The following is a 27,547-nucleotide window of genomic DNA, read 5'->3' as shown; positions in this document are numbered from 1 at the left end:
ATAATAAAATATTTTATATCAAAATTGACGGAAAAACTTCGTACTTCAAAAATGAAAAGAAATTTCTTTTCTTTTTTTTTTCTAAGCTGGTGCTTTCTTTCTTGTGCTAATTTCAAATTGTATTCTAATGATTCATAGGAATATAATAAATGGAGTTATGTCTATAAGTAGGGGTGTGTAACTAATCCGATGATTCTGAAATTCAATCTTACTTGTTCTTTCAGGTTGGTGTCAGTGACTGGGTTAAGCTGGATTTCGAGCTACACCCAATATATATATATATATATATATGTTATTATAAATTCTTATTGTTATTACTTGATTTTATGAGATTTTTTTATGAATCATATTTAATAAATTACTTTATTGTTGTTATAAAAAATTTTAAGAAGTCAATATATTATTTTTATTTAAAATTTTAATTTGATTTCACAACTTAATATTACATGGAAACAATGTATGTCATTGAGTTTTTATAAAGTAAAAAATATTATTTTTGATCATAAAATTATTTTAAGAGAATATTTTAAATAGACTTATTTTTTTTGAACTAATTAAATAGACTTAATTTAATATATCAAATTTATTTGTTATTTATTTTTTTAATATAAGACCACAATTCAATCTCTTTATATCGCCTTGGTTCAGTTTTGATCTCGTGTATAAGAACTGGCCACGAGATTGATAACTAATTCAATTTTATAACTATAAGATGTTATTTTAACTGATTATCATTTATGAGATAAGATGACATTTATGTGCGGATTGATTAATTGAAAAAAAAGAATCTATTGATAGATCACTCATCTATTTATATTTATAAATTATTTTTAATATATTTTATTAAAATTAAAAAAATTAAATTTTATTAACCTTATATTAAAATTTAACAATTTTTTAATTGGAGCGTTGGAGGGAAGAGAAATTTTTTCTCTAACCAAACACTGTCTTAATAAATATTTTTAAATTTTATTATTATTATTTTTATTTAAAATATTTAATAAAAATAAAAATATAAAAAGTAATATTAAAAATTAATAAAGTAGTGTTTGATTAAAGGAAACTCAACTTACCAAATAAGGGGACGAGGGTCTCTTCCAAATTCCAAATTGAGAGATCCCCCAAAACCCTCATCTCCTATTCTCTCTCCTCACATTCTTTTTTCTTCATTTCTTTCTCTCTCCTTCAAACCAAACTTTGTTTTAAGTGCTTTATAAATAAAATAAAATTTTTTATTCTTTTTTTTTTTTTTTTGAAAAGAGTGCATTTTAGCGATGCGGTTAGCAGAAAATAATAGGACTGAGTTTTTCTGTTTTTGCCAGAACGTTGGGATCGAAATCGAAATAGAGGAATATTGAGATCGAACAAGGAGCGAGCTGAATTAGCACTGTAGTTGAAAGGAGCTTGCCAGCTTTCCAGATTTACAAGTGTTCGAGCAGCTCTCTGGCTTGGAATGGGAAAGGATAGTCTTAACCCAGGGAAATGGTTGAATCTCCTGGTTTCAGAGCCCTACTATTTGTGCCATTTCTTGACTTTCTTCTCGTATTTCATAATTCGTAGCTCCGCGACCCATATCCTCGCTCCTCACCTCGCTCACCATCTACTTCGTCGCGTAACGCTCTTTCTCTCCGTGCCCGTCTTACGTATTTTCTATCCTTTCCTAACCCTCCCTCTTGACCTTTTATAATGCATTTGCTTTTGCAGGAAATACAGACGCTTTTAGTATTTGGCCTTTTGGTTTTCATCAAGGTACTGCTTCTTCGTCCCTCGTATCGCACTAGTTTCATCATCTTCTGATTGAAAGCCAGCCATATCTATTGTCTTCTAACTTCAATTTAAACTCCTTTATCACATATAATTTACGCTTCATGCGTCGTTGATAGAACCAAAGGTCAGCAGTTGTGGATCATGATATCGGTTAGTCACAGTCTATTTGGAAAAATTGCACCCACTAGTTCACATATTATTGGCTTATGTCAATGGTCCAAAACTAAAAATTATCGGATGTTCATTATGAAGAATCACTATATTATTTTGACTCTGGTGTACATAAGCAATCTGATAGTTTGGCTGTGACTCAGGCATAATTTGGTTCTGTCACTTTATAAATTAAGGGTACCCAACTGACAAACTCTCGATTTATCGATTCTAGCAACAGATATTTATGCTCCCTACCTTCAGGAAAAAAGCATTTGGAACCACAAATCTTCAAACCTCTAAAGAACTTTGAAATCGGCTGTATATTTTTCTGGCTTTGCTTTCACAATGGAACGTCATATCATTCTTGATACTAAACTAAAAAACTTCTCACGGTTTTATATTGCTGATTTTTGTTTACAATTTGATTCCCTATGTACACGAAGAGGCTATCCAGTTTATTGATATCAATGGTGGCAAACCACCACTCACTGCCCTCTTTGCATGTTTGTATGGGTGTTCCTTAATTCTAGCCTTTCTCTCTGTTTCTGTCAGGGAGTGAAAGAAGAAACATGGGAGGCTCTCATTCCTGACGCACTTTTTCTTGCCAAGGTGATCAATTGGATGCATTTAGTTTATTTTTTTTCAAAAACTATATACTCCCCTATTCCACAGTGCAGGACACTCCAACATGTGTTATGCATATTATGAAAATTCTTTTTTTTTTTCCTGAGTCTCATGAAAAATTGACTTATTTTTCCTGGTTTACCCTTATCCTAACTAACAACCAATCCCATACATAATTACTCGACGCTTATTAACCAAGGAGTAAAAATGAAATATAGTTCTTATAACTGCAAAATGCCCTACATTTGGACCAACAGTAGCTAGTAGAAAATGCCTTACATTTTGGACTGGAGGGAGTAATTGCTCTGGTCTCATTAAATGCCTATTAGAACATGGAGCCTATGATGGTTTGCTTCACTCTTACTTATTTGTTCTTATGGCAATTGAACACTTTCCCAGGACAAGCAAGCAGTGAAATATTCCACATGTTAAATTCCTTTCTTGATGCTTATGACCAGTGATTGAGACAGTTATTTCCTTTCCATGTTTATGTTGCTCTTGTTAGCATTTCCCCGTCTTAACTGAATATTTTTCAGATTTGCCTTTTTGCCCTTGCCTTTACAATGGATCGCTGCTTAGCTATCTGGTATATTCTTGTATTTTTAGGTGGGTGACTTTATCTCATATTATGCTCTTTAATTGATTTATAGATTTAGGCATAGAAGGGCTGCTGGATCGTGATTTTCATTGAAGAATGTTTCTCTTTTCTTGAAACACTAGTCTGTCTTAATTTGGAACTTTTTTTCTGAAAAAACATTTATTTGGTATTTTCTTTACTTTTATTATAGCAAGATATCTCTCATTCAATCTTAGGAAATTGATAATCTTTTCATTACACTGTGCTAACAAGCCTGTGTACATTGCATATTTTCTGGATGTCAATCACGTTAAAAAATTTATCATGCTTAAATAACGTCCATGTATATGATGTTCTGTAATGCAGGGTTACACATGCTGACCCAGCAACCACCGTTTGAAGAATCAGGTAGAATTGCTTGTTTGGATTTGTTTGCTTTTATGTACAATTAATTATTCTTCTAGCTTTTTACATTTGAGAATTGAGAGTGCCATGAGAGTTATAAGAATGCCTTGCTTTAGAATCTGGTCAACTTATAAATTCTGTTGGTTTTTAATTTATTCTTCAAGGTACTTCTAACAAATTAACACCATTGCAACTGGAAAGCTTGCTGACAGAAGGGAAAACTTCAAGATTTTGGCTGGTAAATTGAACAGAAGTTCTTTCTGAATGTTTTATGCTTTTTATTTAGAGATCTGAACATGTTGGATCTTGGCCTTTGGGTGCGAAATCGGCAATTATGCTCTGCTTGGGAAAGTTAATAGTAAATAAACCAGAAGATGAAAAGAAATCACTTGTTCCTATGCTGCAATGGTGAGACCATGTTAAAGCCTGCGTTACCTGAAAGAGTAAAATGACAAGAAAAAGAAAATCAATCTAAGGATTGATAAAATTTAGGGAAATGAGCATCAAGTGACACGGAAGAGCCTGAGACTTTACTTGATTGCTATGCCCTTCTAATTTGTTTGGTGCAAATATATCAGCGTACCCACAAGGCCATGCCATTCTTTTAATATACTTGTTACCCCCGTGCTTATCTATCAATTTTTTTATTTTTTTATTTTTTGTGTATGAGTTGGTAGGTGGAGTTCCGTTCCTCTTATTCATCTGCTTGCATTCGGTCAAGTCGATGCTTTTCTGAGCTCTCAATCACGTAAGTTTGTCCTTTCTTTTCATATTGAACTTCCCCCATCCTTCAACAGAGGGGAAAATAATTTAATAATTTTCATAGTCACCACACAAATTCGTGTATTTGTGCTTCTATGATTATTTTTGCAAGAGTAGATGTCCAAAGTTTCAAACATTAGAATTTGTGAGTTGGCTTCCAAGTGCAGATGCTCTGCAGTCAAATGCAATTCAATCTTTCTTGGTCGTTTATTTTGCTTAGATATCTCTGAAATAGCAAGGAAGTGAGAGTGCAAAATCTGCTTCTTTGTGCATGTAACTAGTGTTGGAGGTATACTGACGCAGTCAAGATCAATCTAAGCAGCTATTAACTATTTCTGGATGTTCATATTGCTGCATGGCAGATATTCAAACAAAAATTTGTCTTTTGGCATAGTTGATCTTGGACTCTTTCCTAACGCTGCAGAAAAATTTGGAATCTCCCTTAGCGGTATGTTGCATTAAACTACAGCCTTATCAAATTGGCTTTGTAAATTTGATTTTAAAAATGCTTGATCGCTTTCATTTCTATTTTTCTGATTCTTTTTGTTATCACGCTGTGTTTTTGCAATTGATGTGATGACTTGCCGCTCTCAGGAAGCATGAGCCAGCTTCCAACATTTATCTTATTTGACAATGCCACTGAGGCCACCCGTTATCCTGAATTGGATTTTGAAGGAAAGTACTTTCAACCTACAATTACGAAGGTATATAACATAAAAGTAGGGTCGCTTGGCAGTCATATGAATGTCTTAAAATGACACTTGCATGTTTGTATTCTTATAATTTCATGCATTCTCCTTCATCTTAACAAGGCACATGGCGTGTTTTGAAATTTCAATATCGACCCGTTATTGCTATGGTTTAGAGTATTATTGAGCACAAATGCACAATGTTGGTAAAAATGAGAGGAACTAGGCATATGCTATCTCTTAAGTCTGAATACTTGTTCGCTGGGGCTTGTGACGGCGCTGCATTCTCAGTCACACATTATTCTACCAATCAAGTTTCTGAAGTAAAATGTATAATCATATGGATTTTTCCTTTCTTTCCTTTTTTTTTGGATTGCAGGGACTTCTTGCTCGGCATTTTGAGCTTGATCGGCACCTGCTTGAATATGTGAACGGAAAATAGGCATAGGTCATTGCTAGGATGTCTGTTACACTCTACAGTTTCAACTATAAATCTCTATTATCTTCCTGTTGTGTAATTTAGGTAGCATAGAAAATACAATATAAATTTAAACTGATCCCCCCCTTTATTTTTCTTCTTTTAAATTGGCCTTATGATAGCAGGGAAATCTTGTTTCTGATCATCATTTTAGTTTTTGGATTGACTATTGTTATATATAAGACCACAAGCCCGGGTCATGAAAAAACTTGTGGCTATGTTTCTTATACTTAATTGCATTGTGTGAGATGGAAGTTTGAGCGCGCGTGATATCTGAATCTGTCAGGGACACTTGAATGTATGGCAACGGCGAGTATGTTACTGCTAGTTGAAGACTGGGTTGGGTTAAATGGTTTCTACTCCTGAGTTGTCTGCTTCCTGGGTTAAATGAGCACCCGCAGTGGCCAAGCTCTTGGGGGCATCAGGCATGGAGTAATCACGTTTTCTGGCTGAAAAGTTGCATTCAAGTCTAAGTCCACAGAGTGATCTCGAATTGGCTAGTCCATTCCAAGGCACTTAGCTAATGTTCACCAAAGCCTAGTAAACGAAAAACAAAACCACAAGTGTAGAATAGGCTTGTTCACCATGGGGGAGGTTGTTTCTTTGTGGAGTCCAATTCCACTCGAATGCCCGGAATCGGATTCCAAATATACACGATGGAAGTGCCCAAAGTTCCATGAATTCCATACCTTCTTCCCATTATCCCCTCAGCCAACCTATGCCCTAACTCCCCACTGATCTCAACCATCATGCTTGCTTGTTTGATCTACGGACAAGGTTTGATTATGGGGTTCTGTTTAATTTAGGTGTAGACCTCCGACATTGATTCTATTGGGTTGAGTTTGTTGATTTTGCGTGATTGTAACGCATTAAAGATCGTATGGGTGACGGCGTATCCGTGTTGCGCGGAGGATGGATGCAGATAGCGGAAAAGTTTGTTTCTTTTTTTATAGGAACAGTTTGGTGCTCATTTGATGGTGCAAATTCACATGCCAAATTGAAAAAAAAAAAAAAATTACCATTCTTTCAAGCATATCTTTAAAACTTACTCCGATTATTTTTCTGCTTCCACTTTCCCTTCATTTTCAGATATTTGGTTTCTTCTTGTTTATTTAACCGTGACTAGTTTTTGGTTTCTTCAGGAACACTAGCATAATTCCAAACCGGGCAATGGGCGTGCGTGAGGCGTGGAAAAAGATGTTGGGGGTTTTTGTTTTTCATTTGGAGGTGGCGGTAGCAGGTGTGTAATTGAAGGTGCGATGCGGGACCCAGCATCAGAAAACGACGCTGCCGCGTCATAGCCGAATGATGATGGATGAGCTGTCCAGCCGCTTTGCTCTCGAATATTCTTTTCTGGAATCTATTTACTCACATACTATTCTAAATGCAAATCTCACCTTTTCGGCTCCTTTTAACATTTATTTGATTGATGCTAGTGTTAATGTTGGATCAAATCAAATACATTTACTTAAAAAAAAAGAGGTGACTTTTGAAGCAAGACATCCTCTATATTCTCCATAGCAATAAAATATAATGAGATAAAATATCCTATGGATGTTGTTTTTTAGCAGAGAGTGAAAGCACGAAATGAAGCCATTAATGAAGCTATACTGGATACTGAGGAGAAGGCATTACATAAAATTCAATGAATTGCGAGTTGTTTAGAAATGAATAGGAGGTGGTGGGCAGGCTGAAAGGGAAATTTTAGAATAGTGAAGATATTTTAAGAAAATGGGAGATTACGAAGCATTGAAGAGCTAGAGGGAGAGAGGGTATGGGGCGCGTGGGGGAGGGGGACACAGAATGACATGGTGTGTATGGATGTGACAGGGTATGTCGACCTCGTTCACCGTGATTGCCTCCTCTATCCCTGTCAGGCTGTCACTCATCCTACCCCCACCATTTTTCACGTATTATTATTTTTGTTCTCATTGACGATGGCATGGTGAGCATGGGCTTGTTACGCTACCCATGATCATGAACCCTCGCACACTGATCAAAGTCTGGAGCTCACAACTTGAAGCTGCCACGATTGAGGAGGATTATTGGATTGAATGGGCATGAGAAGCTGTGGAGGGAGAGATATTCCGTTGAAAGAGTAAACAAAAGGAAATGGGGTAAAGTAAAGGAAAGGGTCGGGGCAGGCGTGCTAGTACCTGGCCCCACCCTCCCATGTGCTCTTTGCTGTATGATCATTTCACATCAGGAAATCAAACACTCCAGGATCATCCAAATTCCCCGCAGCCAGGGTCTGTATATTTCATAGTATCTCCATTAAATACGGTTTAACTAATAGAATGATGGTTCTGATTGCTTTATGCTGGAGCTTGTTGAGAGAAATATCGACCTGCTCACGCGCGCGGATGATGTTTCAAACGAGGGAGGGCATCTCTCTTGACGTACCATGCAAATGCTGCCGCCTCATCTTTCAAGCCATACATGTTATTCCTTTCCTCACTCCGCCCCCTTATCCTCCTTTTCGCCTAATACCCCTTGTTTCGCACCCATCTCAATTCAGGTTGCATTGGGTCGGGTCCACGCACAAATACCCCCCACCCCCCCCCCCCAAAATATTTTTTTTTTCCTGCACACAATGGCTGTTTGTTTAAGGTTAAATCAACTTTTATCATTTAACATGCTCTATACAGTATATTTAAAAAAAATTGCTCGTTCATACATAAGTACTGCGAGTACTAATATCCAGCTTATTTTGATTCTTGACCCCCATTTAAAAAAAATAATAATGAAAGGAGAGATTTTTGTTTTTGGCCAAAAGGAATCACGTTTATTGGGTGATGTTCAAACTAAAAAACGCATAATTGGAGACTAATTATCTCGGGATGCGGAGCGTTGAAGGATCAAAGTCCACTTCCAGTGGTTTGCCATTAGTGCCTCTTTTGGAGCCACTTGCTTTTTTCACGACCATGCACTTTTTCTATACTCTTTCCCCATCATCCTTTCTTTCGGTACAATCCATGGTGGACAGGTTTGGCCAGCAAGCAAGATCCACGATACGCTAAATCATGTTGTGTATCAATTGAAAGTAAATTATGTTGTTCTGTCACGACACCATTACAGTACCCCCCCTCTCTCACATTGACTTTACGAAATAATTTAATTTGGTTCATCTCATTGACTTCCGGGTCATCGCTCTTGTGTCATGGCCTCGTTTCGCAGTAATTAGCGGAATTTTTCCCCTGACGAAAAATTAGTTAGGTACGCATTAGTTACGATTAAGTTGAGAGATCCGTTTGCTCGGTAAATGCTGGTGTACGTATGCGTTGACTATGGACTAATTCTGCATTACCTTTCACTCCAATGGAATCTTCAGCGTGCTTCGTTTGAATAAATTATAGACTTTATCTATTACTAATTTCTAATGCTACATCAGGCTGACAAAACAAAGTTCTTTTTTTTTTTTGTGGCCTCTTCCTTTCAAATAGACATAAATCTTGCGGGCTGTCAGGGAATGAAGAGGATTTTTCAATATAAATGGGCGCGGGGAGTCATAAGAAATTCAATTAATCCATCCAGCATGCGAAGAATCCAATTGTACTCTCTTCTCTTTCTTCCTCTCATACAAAAAAAAAAAGAAGAAAAAAAAAGAAGAAAAAAAAAAAGAAGAGCTGGTTTATGTGAAACTGGGAAATGGAATTGGACGTGTCTATAGCTTCAACCACGCATGGCACACGCTAGCTCCTCGAAACACACCCGAGGATGAAATATTGTTGTTGTTGGCGAATGAACGTGTCAGGAATTTCAATTTTGCATGATCTGGATAATATAATATATTAAACCCGGTCCTATTGCTTGTGTTGCACTTCAGATGCGCATCATATACCTGTCCTGCCCCTCTGCTGCTTTCTTTATTTCGCGCAATTCCTGATATCGGCTCCCAACGCTATTATCAGGGTATAGGTAATATATTTTTTTGGCCGTGACACTGCATTCTTTACAAATTTTAAAAAGTAGCATCGTTTTACTTGACTTCATATTTTATACTTGCATGTCAATATAATCAATGGTCTATATTATAAAACACATTTGATTATGGAATTAATAAGATAGTTAAATCATTAACTTCATCTAAAAATAAAATATATTTTATATTTATCTTAATAAAAAGTTTTTAAATTTATATCACATTCTCTTTTATAGTTAACAAATTTAAATAAAAATAATATAAAAAACACAATTAATATTCCATCAAATGTTTTTTTATTAAAAATTCAGAGAGAACAATTTATAATAAAGAGGGGTGTGGCATACGAGTGTATCCCCTGGGTTGAGGCTTCAAAACGGACAAGTATATAAGGAACTTGATTAATTAAATGAACAAGCTCGTTCGTCTCATTCCCAAACGAAACCAAAAAGAGGGGAGCTAATTATGTCAGCGGTCCATTTGAGTGTCTCACCAGAAATGAGGTGAAAGCGAAAGAAGCAAATACTCCACCACATTGGCCTGTCTGTGCGTGGAGCAACACTTTACAAGGCACGCGTTGGGAGTGAGGGTGTGGGTTGCAATTCCCCCCCTTGATTACCATTTACAAATCATCAGCGTGGGGGATAAGGAAGTGAAGGGGGGGGGGGGGACAGAGAGAGAGAGAGAGAGAGAGAGAGAGAGGACATTTCAATCGTCGAAGGAGCCAAAACAAAACGAAGGAGTGCATTAAAAGCAACAAGAAAAGCGAAGTGGCGCAACAGCAAAAAGGAGGTAAAAGGAGAACAAGCAATGGGTGAAGAATGACGTGAAAACAAATATGCTGGCTTGATTTTATTCTCCTGTCTGCTATTCGGGGTTTCTCCAAGAAGCAAAATCCCAATCCCGATATATCTATCCCTGCTTTTCCTATTCACTCCTCTGTACCTCCTCCTCTGCCCCATATATCTACCACTATTTCACAGACAAACTCTGAGTCCGTCTCTCAACTCTGCAGTTTTATTCCCTTTGCATATCCGGGCCGTGATCTCATGCTTCGTTGGTCCTAGTTGAAACAAAAGGGCCACAGGTAAGGTCTTCTATATCCCAATTGAAAATGAAAATGTCAAGCTCTCACCTTCTGATTTTGATCATATAATGAGAATGTTGGTCGGGTTTTGAGAAGGATGATGGCGGTGAGTTCTGGGTGTAAAGAGGGAAGCAAGGTGGGAATGGAGAACGGCAAGTATGTGCGGTACACGCCGGAGCAGGTTGAAGCTCTGGAGAGGCTTTATCACGAATGCCCTAAACCCAGTTCCATGCGTCGCCAGCAGCTCATCAGAGAATGCCCCATTCTCTCCAATATCGAGCCCAAGCAGATCAAGGTTTGGTTCCAGAATCGAAGGTATCCCTTTCCACATCTCATATGCGTCTCCACTTCATCTCAATTTATCCTCCATGTTTGACTTATTCCTGTGCTTTATTTACTTTCTCTTTGGACTCCAAAATTAGATTCGCCTGTTTCTGACACGTTACAGTAAATATTTTCTTCTCCTTCTCATCTCTCGTTTTCTTTTCTTTTTCTCTGACCAAAAAAAATAAAACTTTCTTTTCTTCTCCTGTAACAGGATTTTTGTAGTTTTCTTTTTCCGTGGACAATGAACATTCAAGATATATTTCCATAGTATATAACTTTCCATCAGAGGGCTAGTATTAATGCTTCTCCATCATCTTCTAATCCGTTGTTTGAGTTTGAGTGGTATGTGGAGGATTTTGCATAGTTGGCAACTGAACTGGTAGTTAAAATGTTAAATGTGATTTTTTTTTTGGGCAATGGCTTGACCAAATCCTTCCTTACAGAAGGAAGATTGCAGGTTCGATTCCCCCCTGGAGAGGAGGGGAAGTGTTTGTGTATGTTTGTAATAAAAAGAGATTTTTTTTCCTTATGTTGTCTGTAATTGCAGATGTAGAGAGAAGCAGCGGAAGGAATCATTAAGCCTACAATCTGTGAACAGGAAGCTGACGGCCATGAATAAACTACTCATGGAGGAAAATGAGAGATTGCAGAAGCAAGTGTCACGGCTGGTTTATGAGAACAGCTTTTTCCGCCAGCAGACACAGAATGTAAGACTTCGTTTCGTTCTTTACCTCTTTTATGTTTTGATTCATTTCCGATTTAGTTTGGTTACATAACGAGGAAGAGAACATAAGAATAATTGCTTGAGCAGGCGACCCTTGCTACGACGGACACAAGCTGTGACTCGGTGGTGACCAGTGGTCAGCACCATGTGACAACTCAGCATCCCCCAAGGGATGCCAGCCCTTCTGGGTTAGTGAAACTAAATTGTCGTTTCTTGTTGGGTTGGTTGCTATTCTATTCTCTATGGCTAATCAGAGTTTTGTCTCTATCGTGTAGACTTTTGTCCATTGCAGAGGAGACCTTAGCAGAGTTTCTATCGAAGGCCACTGGAACTGCTGTGGAGTGGGTCCAAATGCCTGGGATGAAGGTTTACCACTCGCTTCTTGTCCTCATCGGAATCTGTTCACATGAGTACACTGCATTATTCTTTTCTTTGTCACTACATGAACAATATACTAATTATTTAATTGGGTAAAGTACATTAGCCTTGCTAACATTCTAAGCAACTCGCCCGCTACATCAACCGAAACACTATGCTCAGTGACACATCATCAATTCATCATCTCGCCCTTTATTTTCTGTTTTCTGTTTATTTCAACAACCCAGTAATTTCAGACCATAAAAAAATGATCCAGCAATGCTGGACTGTTTGCATCTGCTTTCTTGTGTTTTCTTTCATTTTATGTAAGTTTCGTGTTTTTGCACGTGCACAGCCTGGTCCGGATTCCATTGGAATCGTTGCTATTTGTCATGATTGCCCTGGAGTGGCAGCACGAGCTTGCGGCCTCGTGGGTCTGGAACCTACAAGGGTAAGTCCCCTAAGGCACGCTTGAGCATGTTTCAAAGTGGAGTAGTTTTTTCTGTTTTTTGGAATATTAATGGAGATGCATTGATCGAAAATGAATGTGCAGGTTGCAGAAATACTCAAAGATAGGCCCTCGTGGTTTCGTGATTGCCGAGCCTTGGATGTTCTGAATGTGATGCCCACTGGAAATGGGGGAACCATTGAAATGCTTTATATGCAGGTATTACTGTAGCTGATATGCTCTCTGCCACTTGTTTTGTAGATTTGGCTGCTTACTTAATGTATTTTCAACATTTGCCTCCTTGGTTAGTTGTATTCGCCAACAACTTTGGCACCTGCTCGTGACTTCTGGTTGCTGCGCTACTCATCTGTTTTGGAGGATGGGAGTCTAGTGGTATGTATCCATAGTGGAGTCCTCACTTTTTCCTTTCCTATCCTTGACATTCATGTGAGTTGCTTTCAAAAATTCAAATATTTATAACATATTATCAGGTCTGTGAGAGATCACTTAACAACACCCAGAATGGACCGACAGTGCCCCCAGTGCAGCACTTTGTTAGGGCAGACATGCTGCCTAGCGGGTATCTGATTAGACCTTGTGAAGGAGGTGGATCCATTATTCATATTGTTGATCATATGGATCTAGAGGTATGTACCCTTGCTCTATAAACTGAACGAAACTTATTCTAACTCATTAATTTGACTTCTTGGTCATTTGAAATTAGGCCTGGGGTGTTCCTGAAGTGTTGCGCCCACTTTATGAGTCATCAACACTACATGCTCAAAAGACGACAATGGCGGTAAGATTCATGTTTCTATCTGATGATTTGCACTGGAAATCATTAGGGCCTATTTGGTTACTAGAACGAAATGGAATGAATTGAAAAAAAAATGAAGGCAAAAATGAAATGATCAAAATGTGGAGAGGAATAGGTGAATCATATATCATAAAGAGAAAGGGTGATTTAGTTCATGAGGGTAAGAGTCATGATTCATAAAGTTTGTGGAGGGTGTGATGATTCTCAAATTTGTGGTATATAGGATTGAATTTTATAATACTTACCATGAAGGGGAGGAATGATTTGGTTATTTTCATTTTAAATTTTTTAATCCATTCCATTTTCATCCTTTCTAGCAACCAAGTAGACCTTGCTACTTCATGTGGGCATTAACTTTAAAGAACTCATGCTTCTCATGGTAACATTGTCATTGTTATTCAGGCCTTGCGTCATTTGAGGCAGATTTCTCAAGAGGCTTCTCAACCAAATGTCTCTGGCTGGGGGAGGAGGCCTGCAGCTCTACGTGCACTTAGTCAGCGATTGAGCAAGTCTATCTCAGTATCCTGTCCACTGTTAATAGAAATAATTGATTGTGGTAGTCAAACTTATTCTCCTGTTTTTGGCAGGGGATTCAATGAAGCTGTCAATGGGTTTGCAGATGATGGCTGGTCCATTTTGGAAAGCGATGGCATTGATGATGTAACCCTTCTGGTGAATCCATCTCCTAACAAGATGGCGGGAGTAAATTTTATTCAGAGCAATGGATTTCCTTGTATGAGCAGTTCTGTTCTATGTGCCAAAGCATCAATGCTGTTACAGGTATACTTTGTAGCGCTACACTATGTTGTATCTGCATTTTGATCTTGGGAGAAAAGAAAGTTCTTTACTTCGTTTATTAAGTTCATGAGCAAGAAAAAAGGTGAAGGCAATGAATAATTGTCTTTCAGCAAATTGTGTTTAGTGAAATTAACACTGTTTTAAGTATAAACTAAACTGCAAATGTCTCCATTCAAACTTTTTTTTCAGGATGCTTCTATGTATTCTATTGGCCATATTTTTTGACACAAGTTTACCAGCTTCTGTATATAATCTCAATAACCACTGGAATCTGAATTTGTTGGCCACAATTTTTATTTCTTTGCTGTTGTTTTTCTCCTCTTCATTTTCTATAATTTTCTACTTATGCTCTCTTCCTGTCTTTGTAGAATGTCCCTCCAGCAATTCTTCTCAGATTCTTGCGAGAGCACCGGTCAGAGTGGGCTGATAGCAGTATTGATGCTTACTCAGCTGCTGCCATCAAAGCTGGTCCCTGTAGCTTGCCTGGGGCCCGGGCAGGAAGTTTTGGGGGTCAGGTTATTCTGCCACTGGCTCACACAATTGAGCATGAAGAGGCAAGTTTTTTGCCACTGCTCTTGAACTAACTAACCACCTTTCTTTCCTTTAATCATCTTTAAACGTTAGATATTCTTTCCTCCTCCAATTTCATTTGGAGATTATTAGGGGTTGTTTGTTTTCTATTTCTAAAAACCTTTTTTTGTTTTTGAAAATAAAAAAAATTTAAACATTTGTTTGGATAAGTATTTTTCATTTAATTGTTTTTAAAACTGTTTTCATTTTTTAAGTTGTTTTTAAAAAAATGGAAACAACTTAAAGTTATTTACATTTTATTTTTCATATTTTTAAAATACACTGCATTAAATTATTGAAAATTATGGTTACCTTGACCAATTTTTATTTTTGATTACCCCTATTAACTATCTATGATCATCACTATTAGTCTATTTTTTAATTCTAAAATCGTTTTTTAATTGACATAACCAAACAGATTTTTATTTTATTTTGTCTTACAAAATAATTTTAAAAATTATATTACAAAACAGTTTTTAAAAACAAAAAATGAGAACCAAAACCAAAAAGACCCTTATTCTTCTGATCTGTGTACTTTTCTGCACATTGTGAACTAAATTACATTTTGTTTTTGAAACAGTTCATGGAGGTCATTAAACTTGAAAACATGGGTTACTATAGGGATGACATGACAATACCTGAGGACGTTTTCCTCTTGCAAGTGAGTACTTCAATTAATAGCTAGAATGGTGTGATCTGCATGTAGTTCTACATGGTTCTCTCCAACCATGCATGTATTGCTAACAATTTTTCTGGTTACACCTGTCCCTAGCTTTGTAATGGAGCAGATGAGCATGCAAATGGTACATATGCAGAGCTCATTTTTGCCCCTATTGATGCATCTTTCTCTGACGATGCACCTATTTTACCTTCTGGTTTTCGCATCATAGCTGTCAATTCTAACTTGGTAAGTCTTTAGAATAACATAAAATATGTTTATAATGGTTTTGAAGTTTGGCTTCCAGCTACGTCTTGTTCTTTTTGCAAGGCCTTTGACATTTTTTTCCTAAATATGGTGTGTAGGATGCTGCAAGTTCAAACCGTACACTTGATCTTGCTTCTTCTCTTGAAGTTAAAACCACAGCAAACAAAGCAGGCAGTGACAATAATGGTAGCTTGGGGAATACAAAATCTGTGATGACAATGGCATTCCAGTTCGCATTTGAAGTGCACCTTCAGGATAGTGTAGCCTCCATGGCCCGGCAGTATGTCCGCAGTATCATTGCATCTGTTCAAAGGGTTGCATTAGCACTCTCCCCTTTGCAATTTGGTTCTCGTAGTGGTTTGCATGCGCCACCTGGCCCTCCTGAGGCACAAACACTTGCTCGTTGGATCTGTCAAAGCTATAGGTGTGTTCCTAACTCCTTGATTTTGCATGATTAGTGGATTTATGATCTGTACATGTCAATCAAACTCTTGGCATGGTGCTGTACGTCCCATGCTAAACAATTTAACCCTGTAAAATTCCTGAAGTTGCAAGAAAAACATGATTTACTACCTCTTGAAGCAAGTTCTGCCAATAGATCTTATATTGATATATCTCTGCTCTAGTTCCATTTGCCAATATCTGCTCATCACATCATAATACTGGAACTCATTGTGAGTGTGTTTGGATTAAAAAATTGACAATTAAAATTAGGATTCAACTGAAGTTAGAGGAAAAGTGAGTTCATGTAATGTGATTTATGATTGGATTTTTTTTTTTTTTCAAAAGTTAGTTAGGTAAATTAAAATTTGTTTGAATGATTTGATTTAAAAATCAGTTTAGATATTTAATAATATAAATAAACATATATATTTTTATATATTTTTTGACTAATTAATAAGTAAAAAATAATAAACTTAAAATTACAATTAATAAATAAAAAACCTTAAATATTCAATTATGAAAAGCCAAAATAAATTCATAAATTACAAAATATTCATAGAAAATAAATATTCAATTGATATGTTTACTTCTTTGGATTTTATGGGAGTATTAAGAAATGATAGAAAATTATAAAAAGATGATTTGATTATTTATGAAATTAAGAAATATTATTTTTAAAATTATGTAGGAACAATACATTAAAAAAAGTAAATTAAGAAAATAAATTAAAATAAGAAGAAGTGGGAAAAATGGAAACATATAAAGTGCGGGTGAGTAAATATATAAAATGGAAGCAAATAAAGGCTTGGGAGAGTAAGGGATGAGAGCAATGAAGGCTTGGGAGTTGCTCACTGGCTGGGGCAAATAGCAGATAATGGAGAGAGAGTGAGAGAAATTTAAAAGGTATTAAATGCTCCCCAACGTTCATTTATTAGAACGCTTGTTGTAAAGCAAAACATCTAGCTTCGGTGAGAACGCTCATTTAGACCCAGACCTTGGTTGAACTTTTTTGGTCATCCAAACATGATTAATTGGGGTTTAAACATCTCAACTTAAGTTTGGACTACCTCAACCTTAGTTAGAATGTTATCCAAACATTATAGGCAAACTGCAAAATGATAAAATGTGTGGATGAGCCTGTAGCGGAATACATTGGATAAGGAGTTCTGATAAAATGTCATTAAACTGCAAAATGTGTGGCATTAAGGCTGATCCACGCATTTTGTAAATTATGTGGGAAACTTCACATATGATGATCAGTACTTGGGACTTTTTGTCCTTTTGGAGATCGTGTAATAAGGTCCATTATATTTTAAACGTCGACATTCCTTGCAGATGCTATCTAGGGGTAGAACTGCTAAAAAGTGAAGGCAGTGAATCCATTCTCAAATCCCTTTGGCATCACTCAGATGCGGTCATGTGCTGCTCTTTAAAGGTTATTTTCTTTATCATCTTTTACTTTTTATTAACAATTTCCTCCTTTGGATATCAGTCCTATACTGTATAAGCTCCTGCTGTCCGTTGCCCCTTTTCCTTTCCTCTTGCTTTCTTTCATAACATTAATGTTTACGATAGTATAGCTTTTGATATGATTTTTCCAGGCATTACCCACTTTCACATTCGCTAATCAAGCTGGACTTGACATGCTTGAGACAACTTTGGTGGCTCTACAAGACATAACTCTGGAAAAAATATTTGACGACAGTGGAAAGAGAATCCTGTACTCAGAGTTCCCACATATAATGCAGCAGGTATATTGCTTTTTTACAAGACTGATGAAAGTAAATGTGTGGTTGGTTCTGATAAAGGAGATGGTATAAAATGCGGGAACATGCTTACACTAACCTCTATAGTTCTTGTGTTCTTTTTACGATAAAATTTAGCCACGTCGTTCTCACTGTCTGCCGGGACGGTGGGACCATAATTATCTACTTGGGAGATAAATGGTGCTTTCAGATTCTAAAGAGTTACTCTTATGATGATGCAGGGTTTTATGTGCATGCAAGGTGGCATCTGCTTATCTAGCATGGGGAGGCCAGTGTCCTATGAGAGAGCAGTGGCATGGAAAGTGTCGAACGAAGAAGAAATGGCCCAATGCATTTGTTTTATGTTCATCAACTGGTCTTTTGTTTGACACCTTAAAGAATATAGTAAATAGAATCTATCTAGGGAAGTAGAGGCTAGAGCAGGGTAGCATCTTCCTCTTCATTTGTGCTTGGAAGAATATCAAGAATGTTGCATGCAGTACTGTCTTTCTTAATGTGGGCATGCCTTCAATTTTTGATTATAATGCTCCTATATATATATATATATATATATTCCATTATTCTGCCTCTTGCATCTGTCCTTTTTGCGTTGTCTAACAGCCCTGTGGATGAGGGAAGCGAGTTTCTTCTTCCTTGTCCAACTCGAAGTCTTCGGATCGCAGTAGACTTTTAAATCATACGATACGAGAGGCCCAGGCTCATAATTGAGCGAGTGTGCAACTACACTTGTTCATATGGAGGGTGAATGACACGAGGAACGCCCTGATTAGCCTCACCAAACGATTTGTTAACGAATCTTATGGCTAATATGAATCTTCGCTTGTCAAGTCTTGTCATTCTCTACGAGGGAATTTTTGTCGACTATTCGACTCCAGATTTCAAGATTCCATGAAGCTCCGAAATAAATGTTTAATATTTTTTATTGTCTAAGTTAGTTTAATAATTATATTTTATTTATTACGAAACAAAAAAAACATTTTATAAATACGGTCAATCTAATTAAGAACACTGAAAAGATAATCGTTAAACTTGCCCAGGGCGTGCCTGATTTTTTTTTCCTTTTTCTGGGAACTTATATAGTCATGATGAGACTTGTCACAGTTTATACATGAGAATGAAATTCTCCCACACCTGAAATTCTTTTTTTTTTTTTAACCTCCTTCATACCTTATAGAGTACAGGCAACCTGGAACTTTCTTTAACATGCATAATTCATTTTAAAAGAAATAAAATTAGATAATTAATCAAAATTAATTCACTACTAGAATGAATATCTAATCATGCCTGGAAGAGGATTGCTTTCGAGAAAATATGTGAATAGTGAAAAGAGACAATAGATATGCAACTAGTTCTCTCTGGTCAACATGTGTAATAACGAATGTAAACAGAAGCACGACGAAACTAGTCATAATAATAAATGCTGTTTAAATTATGTTAATCACTTCATGCCAGTGCATTTGATATTTTTAGATAAAATTGCTTATATTAATCAAACTTATTAAATAAATTTCACTACCTCTGTCCCAAACTATAAAACAATTTTTAGAAGATTCAACATCCCAAATACAAAACACTTTAATAAAAATATGATTTTATTAATGGTGCTTTTTAATATTATATTTTTCTCTTTAATATTTTTTACAAATAAAATATTAGATGAAGAATATTTTTAAAATTTTTTATTTTTTCTTTGAAAAGATAAAATTATAAAGTGTATTTAATGAGTTTTATTAGTATGCTTAATTTTATCTAAAATGCCTTAAAATATGAAGATAATTTTATTGGTATGTGCAATTTTATTAGATTGAGGGAGTACAATCTTATTGTTTAAAATATAATCATAAATTTTTAAAAATATCCTTTACTTAATATAGCTTTTAATTATTTGTGAAACATTAAACAGAGAGAAACTATAATAAGAAGGGAATATTAATATTAGAATGAGTATACTCCCTCCATTTCTATATAAAAAAAAAAACGGTATCACGTAATTTAAGAAAATTAGTTAACCATAATAAGTATATTTAAAAATAAAAAATTATATTAAAATATTCTATATTAATCAATAAAAACATGCATTAATTATTTTTTATTAATGTAAATTATGAAGGACAATTTAAAAAATGTGTAATAAATGTTTATTGAAATATGTGATTTTGATTATATAAAAAAATAAAAAGTGATAGTTTTTTCTATAAATCAAAATGAAAAAAATATATAATTAATGAAAATTTATTCTTTTTTAACTTATAAATGTGTTTTATAACTTAGAACAGAAGAGTTTTTGAAGACGCTATGATTATTATATTTTTCTTTCTCTTATTCGAAGGAAAATAATCTTTGCGGTAAAAAAAAAAAAAATCTTCGACATAATGTGATGGATGCGGGAAAATTAACACGAACCACCAAAAAACAAAACGGCTTTAAGAGAAGTTTCAACAGGATGACAAGAGATCTTAAATTCTAGGGGTAACCAGAAGGAAAGACAGGAGATTGGCGTAAACCATGAGATGGGCTTCGAGGCAATGAAGTCAAAAACGCAATCATTGAATGAGCACGAGTGCTGCTCCATGCACCACCAAAGTCAATTCACAAACTTGTCGTCCTGTTCATTTACCAACTTCACCCTCTGCATTGTCTTGTGGGAGAATGTGCTACTAGCTGCAGTATCCCCTACTGGGTTTCCACTTTGCACGTGTCCCAATCATTATGATTTATTCTGCATCGAAATTCTAAAACTAAAGCTACGAGCTAGCTAGCTGTCTCATATTGTTTGATGCAAGCACTTATGTATAAATCAATCAGTCAACAAAGTAAACCAAAAAGCAGTTGGGGAAAATGGGCAGAGACGTTAACATCGATCTCAAACGTAACTGTTACTAAAGCTAGCCAAAGTAAACGAGGGGGAGGGGAGGGAGAGAGTTCAACAGAGAAAAATTCAGAAGAAAAGGGGCTTTTGGAGTCGAAAGAATGAGGCCAAGGAACCTTTTGCATGGTCTCCGAGGGTTATAATTGATATCTCGGGGAGCTTTTGAAAAGAAAGAAAGCGCTGCGAAGAAATCATATCCGTGCCGGGCCAGCCCAGGTTTTTATATTTTTATGCTCACCCTCTTCTTCATTGATGGAATCTTCTTGCCCCTCCATCACCTGTGACTCAACCCAACAGACCAAGGATTCTCGCACCGCCATCATTACTCAGCCCATGAAATATGGAAAACTTTTGTTTCTGTGAGAGAGAGAGAGAGAGAGAGAGAGAGAGAGAGAGATCAGTATCATCGATCAATATAGCATGTAAAGAAGGTGGGTCACAAGTAAGAAAGTCAGATTAATTCAGCCTGTATAGGTGGAAGGATACTTTGCCCCACGCCAGTAGTGGAGTTGGATCATATTTTCTGCTTCACCATAAGCTAAAGCACAGATCGTCGTTAAAGATGATTCGTTTTGTTTGAACCCACCTAGCTATATCCCGATTCTGGCTAGGTTTAGTAAGGGAGAAAATCAAGAAGCATCACCAAGTGGTTTGGCTTGCAGGGGTAAACAACTTTAATGAATTGCTGGATCTGCTCGGAATGTATCCATCTTTGCAGGCCATAGCAAGTTGAGTCGAGCAAATTATGCAGACCCGTGTGGTTCTATGATGTCGTGAATGTGCAGTCATCATGAAATGTTCAAACTTGCATCATCATCATCATCATCATCATCGTGAATAAAGTAAGGGACAATGAGAATAAATTTAATCACTGCCTCAATTATCAATCCTATAATATAATCATAACCTTCCTAAAAGGCTCTATTTTTTTTTTTTTCAACACGAACAAGGAAAATATGTCACCTTGTAATTATATTCTCCTATTGTAATAGGACATGCCAGCTCTTCAATGTGTGTGTCTGCGCACTGTATGTCACATATCTATAGGCTATTGGTATTATTATTGTTATATTGACATTGATAATTCGAACGTGGAACTTGTGCAATTCCAGTTACTCGCAGCTGCTATTCACTATCCACAAGCTCCAACCATCTCCCCAAAATTTGTCTGGCGCAAAAAGATTCTTCAAAATAGAATAAAATTTAAATTCTAAAGCAATAGTTACTTTGAAATAAAGAGAACAAAAATTAAGGCGTACGCATTGTTATTATGATTTACACTAGTTAAGCATTGAATCCCAAATTTAAAGAGCAATCCCATTGTTACTCAACATATTAGTTGTGGGAAGCTAAAACTTTCATATCAAACTAACAAAAAACAAGAAGAAGAAGAAGCTAAATCCATCATCGAGAGCAAGGAAAAAGGAGTAACAGAACAAACAGAATATAATTCAATATATTGTTGTAAAGGGTGAGGATGGAGGTTAAACACGGGACGATGCGGAAGCTGACAGGGCGTGTAGGGTTTTGAACACGTGGTTCGCGCTCGGCCTAGCTGTGGGATCAGTGGCCGTGCATTGGAGGGCCAGGTTCATCATCTCAACGATGTCGTTTTGAGCTGCCGATGATATGCCGCCCTTCATGACAGGGTCGACCCATGTATCCAGATGACAGTCCGAATAACAATAACGGGCCCACTCCACAATGCTCTCGTGCTGCATGCCCACTTCTGCGTCCACTGAGCTTCTTCCCGTCAATAACGCTATCAGAATAACCCCGAATGCGTATATGTCACTCTTCTCAGTCACCTCCTTCTCGTTCCTTGATTCTGAAAAGTATTGAATAACCCGTTAATTAATCGCTGAAAAACTTTAAAATGAAAATGGCAAAATATTGATCGAATTTATCAGTACCTGGAGCAGCGTAAGGTGAAGAAATGGAAGCCTTCAGAGGGCGCAACACGAGACGAGGAACATCTTTTCCGTCCACCAAAATTCTCTGTGGTGACATCTCGCCTACCAAAGAAAACGGTGAACCATGAGCATGCAAATACTTCAGTGCTTTTGCAATTCCATGCGCAATATTCCTTCGTCGTTCCCAGCTTAAACTTACAACGACGTCGCTTAAATATTTTCCCTCCACATATTCGTATAACAAGTACCCTCCTTTCCCGCACCTGCATATTCCCTTCAGCTGAACCATGTTTGGGTGCCGAAGCTTACCAATGTCTTCCCAAAAGCAATTCAAGTCACTCATCTCTTTCACCTCGAATTGCATTGTCTCTTTTCGTCCTTTAGTGATTATGACTCCTTCTTTTGCAGAAGATAACACATCGTGGATGGTGACGAGTTTTGATGCCTTGGAGTCAAAGTAGCGCATTTCCCATGTGTCGTCTTCATTTTCCACCCTTCTGATCACCTCCAAGTTCTGTCTTCTGCGTATGAAGACAATGAGAGAAGCAGCGAGCGGGAACCCAACAAGACCAAACAGAAAAAACCACCAAAATGGGTTCTTATTATCTTCTCTATTTGCGCAGGGCGGCAAACCGCTTCTACTGTCACTATAACTCTCACAAAGGTCATTCCCAGCGACGTCGCTGACGTTGATGGCAAGGAAAGCTCCTGTGGACGGCAATCTCCCATGAAAATGGTTGTAGGATACGTTGAGTTCTACGAGGGATTCCGCGCTTCCTAAACTTTCAGGAATTTCACCTGACAATTGGTTTTCAGACAGATCAAGCATCCCTAGAACTGGCATCTCGCCGAGACTTACGGGTATTTGCCCGCTAAGTTGATTGTGACTGAGGTCTAAAGACACAAGCTTCTTGCACGAACAAAGTTCATTTGGGATGCTACCGGCAAGCCTGTTTCTGCTAAGCTTCAACTGCACGAGCTCTTGTAAGCTTCCCAGACCAGGTGGAATGTAACCCGAAAAAAGGTTCTCCGATAAGTCCAGGTTCTCCAGTTCGTTACTCCGAAAGAGTTGGGTAATTCTCCTGAGAATTTGTTTTTAGCCAAGTTCAGAAATTGAAGCGCCGGCATGTCCCACTTCCTATCATTGATCCTCCCGGAAAGTTTATTGCCAGACATGTCTAACAAGTATACCTGCGGCAGTTTGGTGAGTTCCGACGGTAACTGGCCGGACAGTTTGTTGTTCTGGAGGCGCACTCGCCGTAGGCTTGTGCAAGAGCTCAAACTGTGGGGGATTTCTCCTTCAAGAGCGTTGGAGAAGAGAATGAGCTTGTAAAGATTGCGCGAGTCACATAAACCATGGGGGATCTCTCCTGAAAGCTGATTGGTGGAGAGGTCTAAAACAGTGAGGTTGTTATGCATTCCCAGTTCTTTTGGAATCTCGCCCGTTAGCCTGTTGGACCACAGTTGAAGAACTTGAAGCCGAGGTAAAGTTGCTAAGGCCCTCGGAATCTTTCCGGTAAAGTTGTTTGAGAAAAGCTGAAGAATCTCCAGGCTCTGAAGATTAATCACAAGTTCAGGAATCTCTCCCCAAAGAGAATTATCACTGAGATCAAGCGAAACAAGCTTTTTCATGTCGAAAATGGAAGGTGGGATTGGGCCTGCGAGGTTGTTTTTGTAGAGAAACAGGAACTCAAGATTGGTGAGGTTTCCAAGAGACTCGGGAATGAATCCCGTGAGATTGTTGTAAACGAGGTCGAGATGTTGCAGAGACAACAAGTTTCCTATGCTCTTTGGGATTTCTCCGGAGAGGTTGTTGTAACCCAAGTAAATCCACTTCAAGCTCTTCATTACACCTATGTCACGTGGGATTTCGCCCACTAACTGGTTCGAAGCCAATGTCAAATATTCCAAACCTGTGATATTGGTGATGGAATTTGGAATTCCTCCCACCAGAACGTTTCCGCCGACGTCAAGATATTTCAGCCCAGGAAGCAAACCAACTTGATAAGGAATCGTCCCGGAAAACATGTTGTTTGAAAGATCCAAGGATACCAGGTGGGAAAACGAGACAGAAAATAAAAACTCAGGCAACGAACCCGTTAGGTTGTTGTTGCTAAGATTAAGGTAACGGAGTGACGACAGAGACGAATGGAACGAGAAAGATAGTTCACCAGCGAACTGATTGCTGGAGAGGTCGATATTTGTAACGTTCGGGAGTTGAAATATGGATGAGGAAATCGTGCCGGACATGTTTTTACCTGAGAGTTGTATGGAGTTAACGTGAGAAGAGCTGTGATCGCAGGTGAGGCCATACCAGTTACAGAAGGAGGCTGAAGAATTGAGCCAGTTGGAAAGAGACTGACGTGGGTCCATGGCAGAAGCTTTAAAGGATAACAGAAGCTGAATTTCCAGTTGCTCATGATCTCCATGTGACTGTGAGGAGCGAAGGTTGAACACCAGAATAACGAGGCACATGAACGTGAGGGACTTTGGAAACGTTTGATGAACTCCTTTGGCCATGTCAAGCTACCAGAATTAGATTTCTCCAGTGAATCAGTTACTTCCTTGCCTTGTTATGAATTTCCCGGATCCCAAGCTGTAAAATAACCGCATATTAAGATGTGAGTAATAACTTTCTAAATATTATATATTGTAGAATTGAATGATAATGGGCTAGACTTCAACCAGAATGAAATGAAAGTTAAATCATGACCAAGGACAAAAATTAAACCGTTGAGTTATACGAACCTAAAATTCATAATTGGAGAGACAAGTGATGTGTTGGGTGGTGAAGGATCGATGGGAGAGAGACGGTAGAAGTTGAAGATAGAACAACAGTAGTACTATTTCAAGTGTGTTGGAAGGATGTGAGAGAGAGGGATGAATGTGAGCTTAAATAGATGGAAGGTGGGGAGAGTTGCGATGGGGCATTGGGTTGGTTTATAATTACGAAACTGCACCTTGACCTCTTTTAGATATAACAACTTTGAAACACGAACGTTGAAAGGGAAACAGGGACACATGTTGGAAAAAGGCTCTGATTTTGTCGGATTACCAACAAAATACTCTTTTGACTGACACTCCATTACTGCGGATAGTGACAAGAATTATCTGTAACCGTTGGAAGCAAAGATATTCGAAGTCGAAGGTCGAGTTTGCACATTTGACGACGGTGAAAATATATATGTATACACACACACACACACACACTGTTTAGACCAAACGATTAAGTCGACGGTGAATATAGGAATGGGGGCAGATCATGTAATATGCATAGATGAACACGAGGTTGCAGCATAGATCAGCTTTTCTCCTTCATTTGAATGTCATGAGGAAAAATTGTTTAGCACCTTTCGTTTGGACTATAGATACTCATGTTGATCCTCGCTCTCATAAAAGCACAGAAAAGTGTACAGGTAGAAAATAACACATTACAGAGCGGAAGGTTACGAAAGAGGCCGAGAGGGAAGAGCAGAAGCAGTGGGGGCGGCTGAACAGGAAAAGAAACGGAAAGGATAGAGGAGAAGAACATGTAAAGAAAAAGTGTCCAGTCTTTACGTTATATACACTCACCAGTACTCGTGCGCACATAAATCCACTTTATTAATTAACCCCTCACTTTCCTCTTGATCACCTGCGTGCTTTGAACACTGGGGGACCTACTCTGTCTTTCTCGAAGGAATATACAGTGTGCAGTCTTTTTCACACTCGGCGTGCTTTTCTAGGGTTCTACACTTCTAATCATCCAAATTTTCGTATCTATCCGCTCTTCTCATATCTGTCACGCCTACCTCTTCCCCGCTCCATTTTCTTTCCTTTTCACTCTCTGTCCTTCTTTCCCACTATCTTCAATGGAACTCAGCTTGCCAGTTTATCATATTCCTAATGTTGCACTGATATATTTTAATTTATAGTGCATATATATCTATGGCATATATACTCAGCTTAATTAATCATTTGATTATGGTATGCTAGAGCACTCACGCATCCACCATCTTAAAATCTAGTCATGCCTGTCCGGTGGACTCCGGAGTATATCCCATTCCGTACAATAAATAAATTTTCTAGCACTTTTATCGGACTCATGTATATTATTGGGATGAGCTTTCATTGATTATAAAACATCTATGGCCACCTCATAGATTCCTAATATAGAAAAGTGAGTAAATGCCAATATGCTGTAAAGAGCATGACCGTCCAAGACTATGATTGGTGCTTTCACTTGGACTTACGTACGCATTGATTAATGTGTTGTGTTTTACCATAGCATGTATATTATCTTCCACCAAAAAAATAGTGCTGCTTTCATCCTTAAAATGGTCGAGGTTTGCATGACGTGGAGCCGACCAATTCCCCTTGAATAAGGGTCTGAAATCTGTCTTTGATATTTGTAGGGCTTCATGTTCTTTATTTAGTGGTACAGTTCAAGCGCTTAGCTATATCTTTAATATTTCTTTGGCAGATTGAGCACTATTATTTGACATAAAAGTTCTTATTCACTTTCAAAGAGAATATAATGAAGTTAACCCTTGTAAAATATCTTTTTTTTTAAAGGAGCACTACAATCTAAAATTATAGGATAAAGAGTTTTCCAAGATGGTGATTACCTCGCCAATCACAGAGATGGATTAGTGGGAAGATGAACAAAATTGTGCACCGCATGGCGTAAGCCCTTGTTTTTTTAATATGAATGGGTGTCAAAACCCCAAAGGTTCATCCAAAAAAGTGATGAATTATAGTCCATATCTCTGTTAATCATGCACATGAAACCCATCCAAAAACACTTCTCCATATAATCAGAATGTAGTCTGGCCAGGATCCACATGCACATCAATACACACACACACACGCACGATCAACCCTGCAAATTTATTCAAATAAAGTTAAAGTAGTTCATTATGATCTTTCACATGCACGCACACATTTTGATGTTCACAGTACACTTCACTTAGCTCCATTTAGGTCGTGCCAAAATATTTAATTGTGTTGCAATACCTTATATAAGTCAGATAAATGGCACCCAATTTAAGTTTGTCGGCGACATATGTTGTGTTAATGGAATTTGCCAGAGTTGACTCTTTACGCACACCTTGATTTTCATTGTAACTCTAGATCTTTTATTGAT

At 37.5% G+C, this 27,547-nt stretch overlaps 3 protein-coding genes across 4 annotated transcripts; 2 read left to right on the top strand and 1 right to left on the bottom strand.

Annotated features, from left to right (window-relative positions):
• Nucleotides 1-1,121: 1,121 nt before the first annotated feature.
• LOC129294712 (uncharacterized) lies at nucleotides 1,122-6,999 on the top strand. 2 transcript variants are annotated; one of them, XM_054933176.1, is made up of 10 exons: nucleotides 1,122-1,612; nucleotides 1,705-1,749; nucleotides 2,473-2,529; nucleotides 3,081-3,150; nucleotides 3,488-3,529; nucleotides 3,691-3,764; nucleotides 4,204-4,274; nucleotides 4,651-4,736; nucleotides 4,883-4,992; nucleotides 6,598-6,999. In XM_054933176.1, exons 1-10 carry the CDS (start codon nucleotides 1,454-1,456, stop codon nucleotides 6,604-6,606), a joined length of 723 nt encoding a protein of 240 aa, XP_054789151.1. In that variant the 5' UTR covers nucleotides 1,122-1,453; the 3' UTR covers nucleotides 6,607-6,999. The 2 variants fall into 2 exon arrangements, with proteins under 2 accessions (XP_054789151.1, XP_054789150.1); XM_054933175.1 differs by lacking the exon at nucleotides 6,598-6,999 and adding an exon at nucleotides 5,357-5,682 and having other exon boundaries at nucleotides 1,126-1,612.
• A 3,065-nt stretch (nucleotides 7,000-10,064) lies between these two features.
• On the top strand, nucleotides 10,065-18,200 carry LOC129294646 (homeobox-leucine zipper protein ATHB-8-like). The gene is made up of 19 exons (XM_054933093.1): nucleotides 10,065-10,464; nucleotides 10,561-10,779; nucleotides 11,339-11,498; nucleotides 11,603-11,703; nucleotides 11,791-11,881; nucleotides 12,228-12,323; nucleotides 12,426-12,539; nucleotides 12,630-12,713; nucleotides 12,812-12,967; nucleotides 13,045-13,119; nucleotides 13,540-13,646; nucleotides 13,725-13,917; nucleotides 14,304-14,489; nucleotides 15,086-15,166; nucleotides 15,278-15,412; nucleotides 15,529-15,854; nucleotides 17,210-17,309; nucleotides 17,476-17,625; nucleotides 17,862-18,200. The coding sequence occupies exons 2-19, from the start codon at nucleotides 10,562-10,564 to the stop codon at nucleotides 18,006-18,008; spliced, it is 2,520 nt and encodes an 839-aa protein (XP_054789068.1). The 5' UTR covers nucleotides 10,065-10,464; nucleotide 10,561; the 3' UTR covers nucleotides 18,009-18,200.
• A 3,542-nt stretch (nucleotides 18,201-21,742) lies between these two features.
• LOC129294652 (leucine-rich repeat receptor-like serine/threonine-protein kinase SKM1) lies at nucleotides 21,743-25,890 on the bottom strand. Its single transcript, XM_054933099.1, is given in 4 exon segments — nucleotides 21,743-22,337; nucleotides 22,423-23,481; nucleotides 23,484-25,018; nucleotides 25,171-25,890. Coding segments are annotated over 3 exon segments (2,862 nt in total). The 5' UTR covers nucleotides 24,943-25,018; nucleotides 25,171-25,890; the 3' UTR covers nucleotides 21,743-21,993.
• Between the last annotated feature and the right edge of the window lie 1,657 nt (nucleotides 25,891-27,547).

The sequence above is a fragment of the Prosopis cineraria genome, unplaced genomic scaffold (assembly GCF_029017545.1).
Source record: "Prosopis cineraria cultivar Desert tree isolate PC_DT_omini unplaced genomic scaffold, ASM2901754v1 PC15, whole genome shotgun sequence".
Classification (NCBI taxonomy): domain Eukaryota; kingdom Viridiplantae; phylum Streptophyta; class Magnoliopsida; order Fabales; family Fabaceae; genus Prosopis; species Prosopis cineraria.
The sequence above is the reverse complement of the archived record's forward strand: the minus strand, read 5'-3'. Positions and strand labels throughout refer to the sequence as shown.

Coding starts and splice junctions, on each gene's coding strand:
- LOC129294712 (XM_054933175.1), top strand. CDS start 1,454: ATGGGAAAGGATAGTCTTAACCCAGGGAAATGGTTGAATCTCCTGGTT. Junction 3,530..3,690: donor ACCACCGTTTGAAGAATCAG/GTAGAATTGCTT, acceptor TTATTCTTCAAG/GTACTTCTAACAAATTAACA. Junction 3,765..4,203: donor AAACTTCAAGATTTTGGCTG/GTAAATTGAACA, acceptor ATGAGTTGGTAG/GTGGAGTTCCGTTCCTCTTA.
- LOC129294646 (XM_054933093.1), top strand. CDS start 10,562: ATGATGGCGGTGAGTTCTGGGTGTAAAGAGGGAAGCAAGGTGGGAATG. Junction 15,413..15,528: donor TAGCTGTCAATTCTAACTTG/GTAAGTCTTTAG, acceptor TATGGTGTGTAG/GATGCTGCAAGTTCAAACCG. Junction 15,855..17,209: donor TGGATCTGTCAAAGCTATAG/GTGTGTTCCTAA, acceptor CATTCCTTGCAG/ATGCTATCTAGGGGTAGAAC.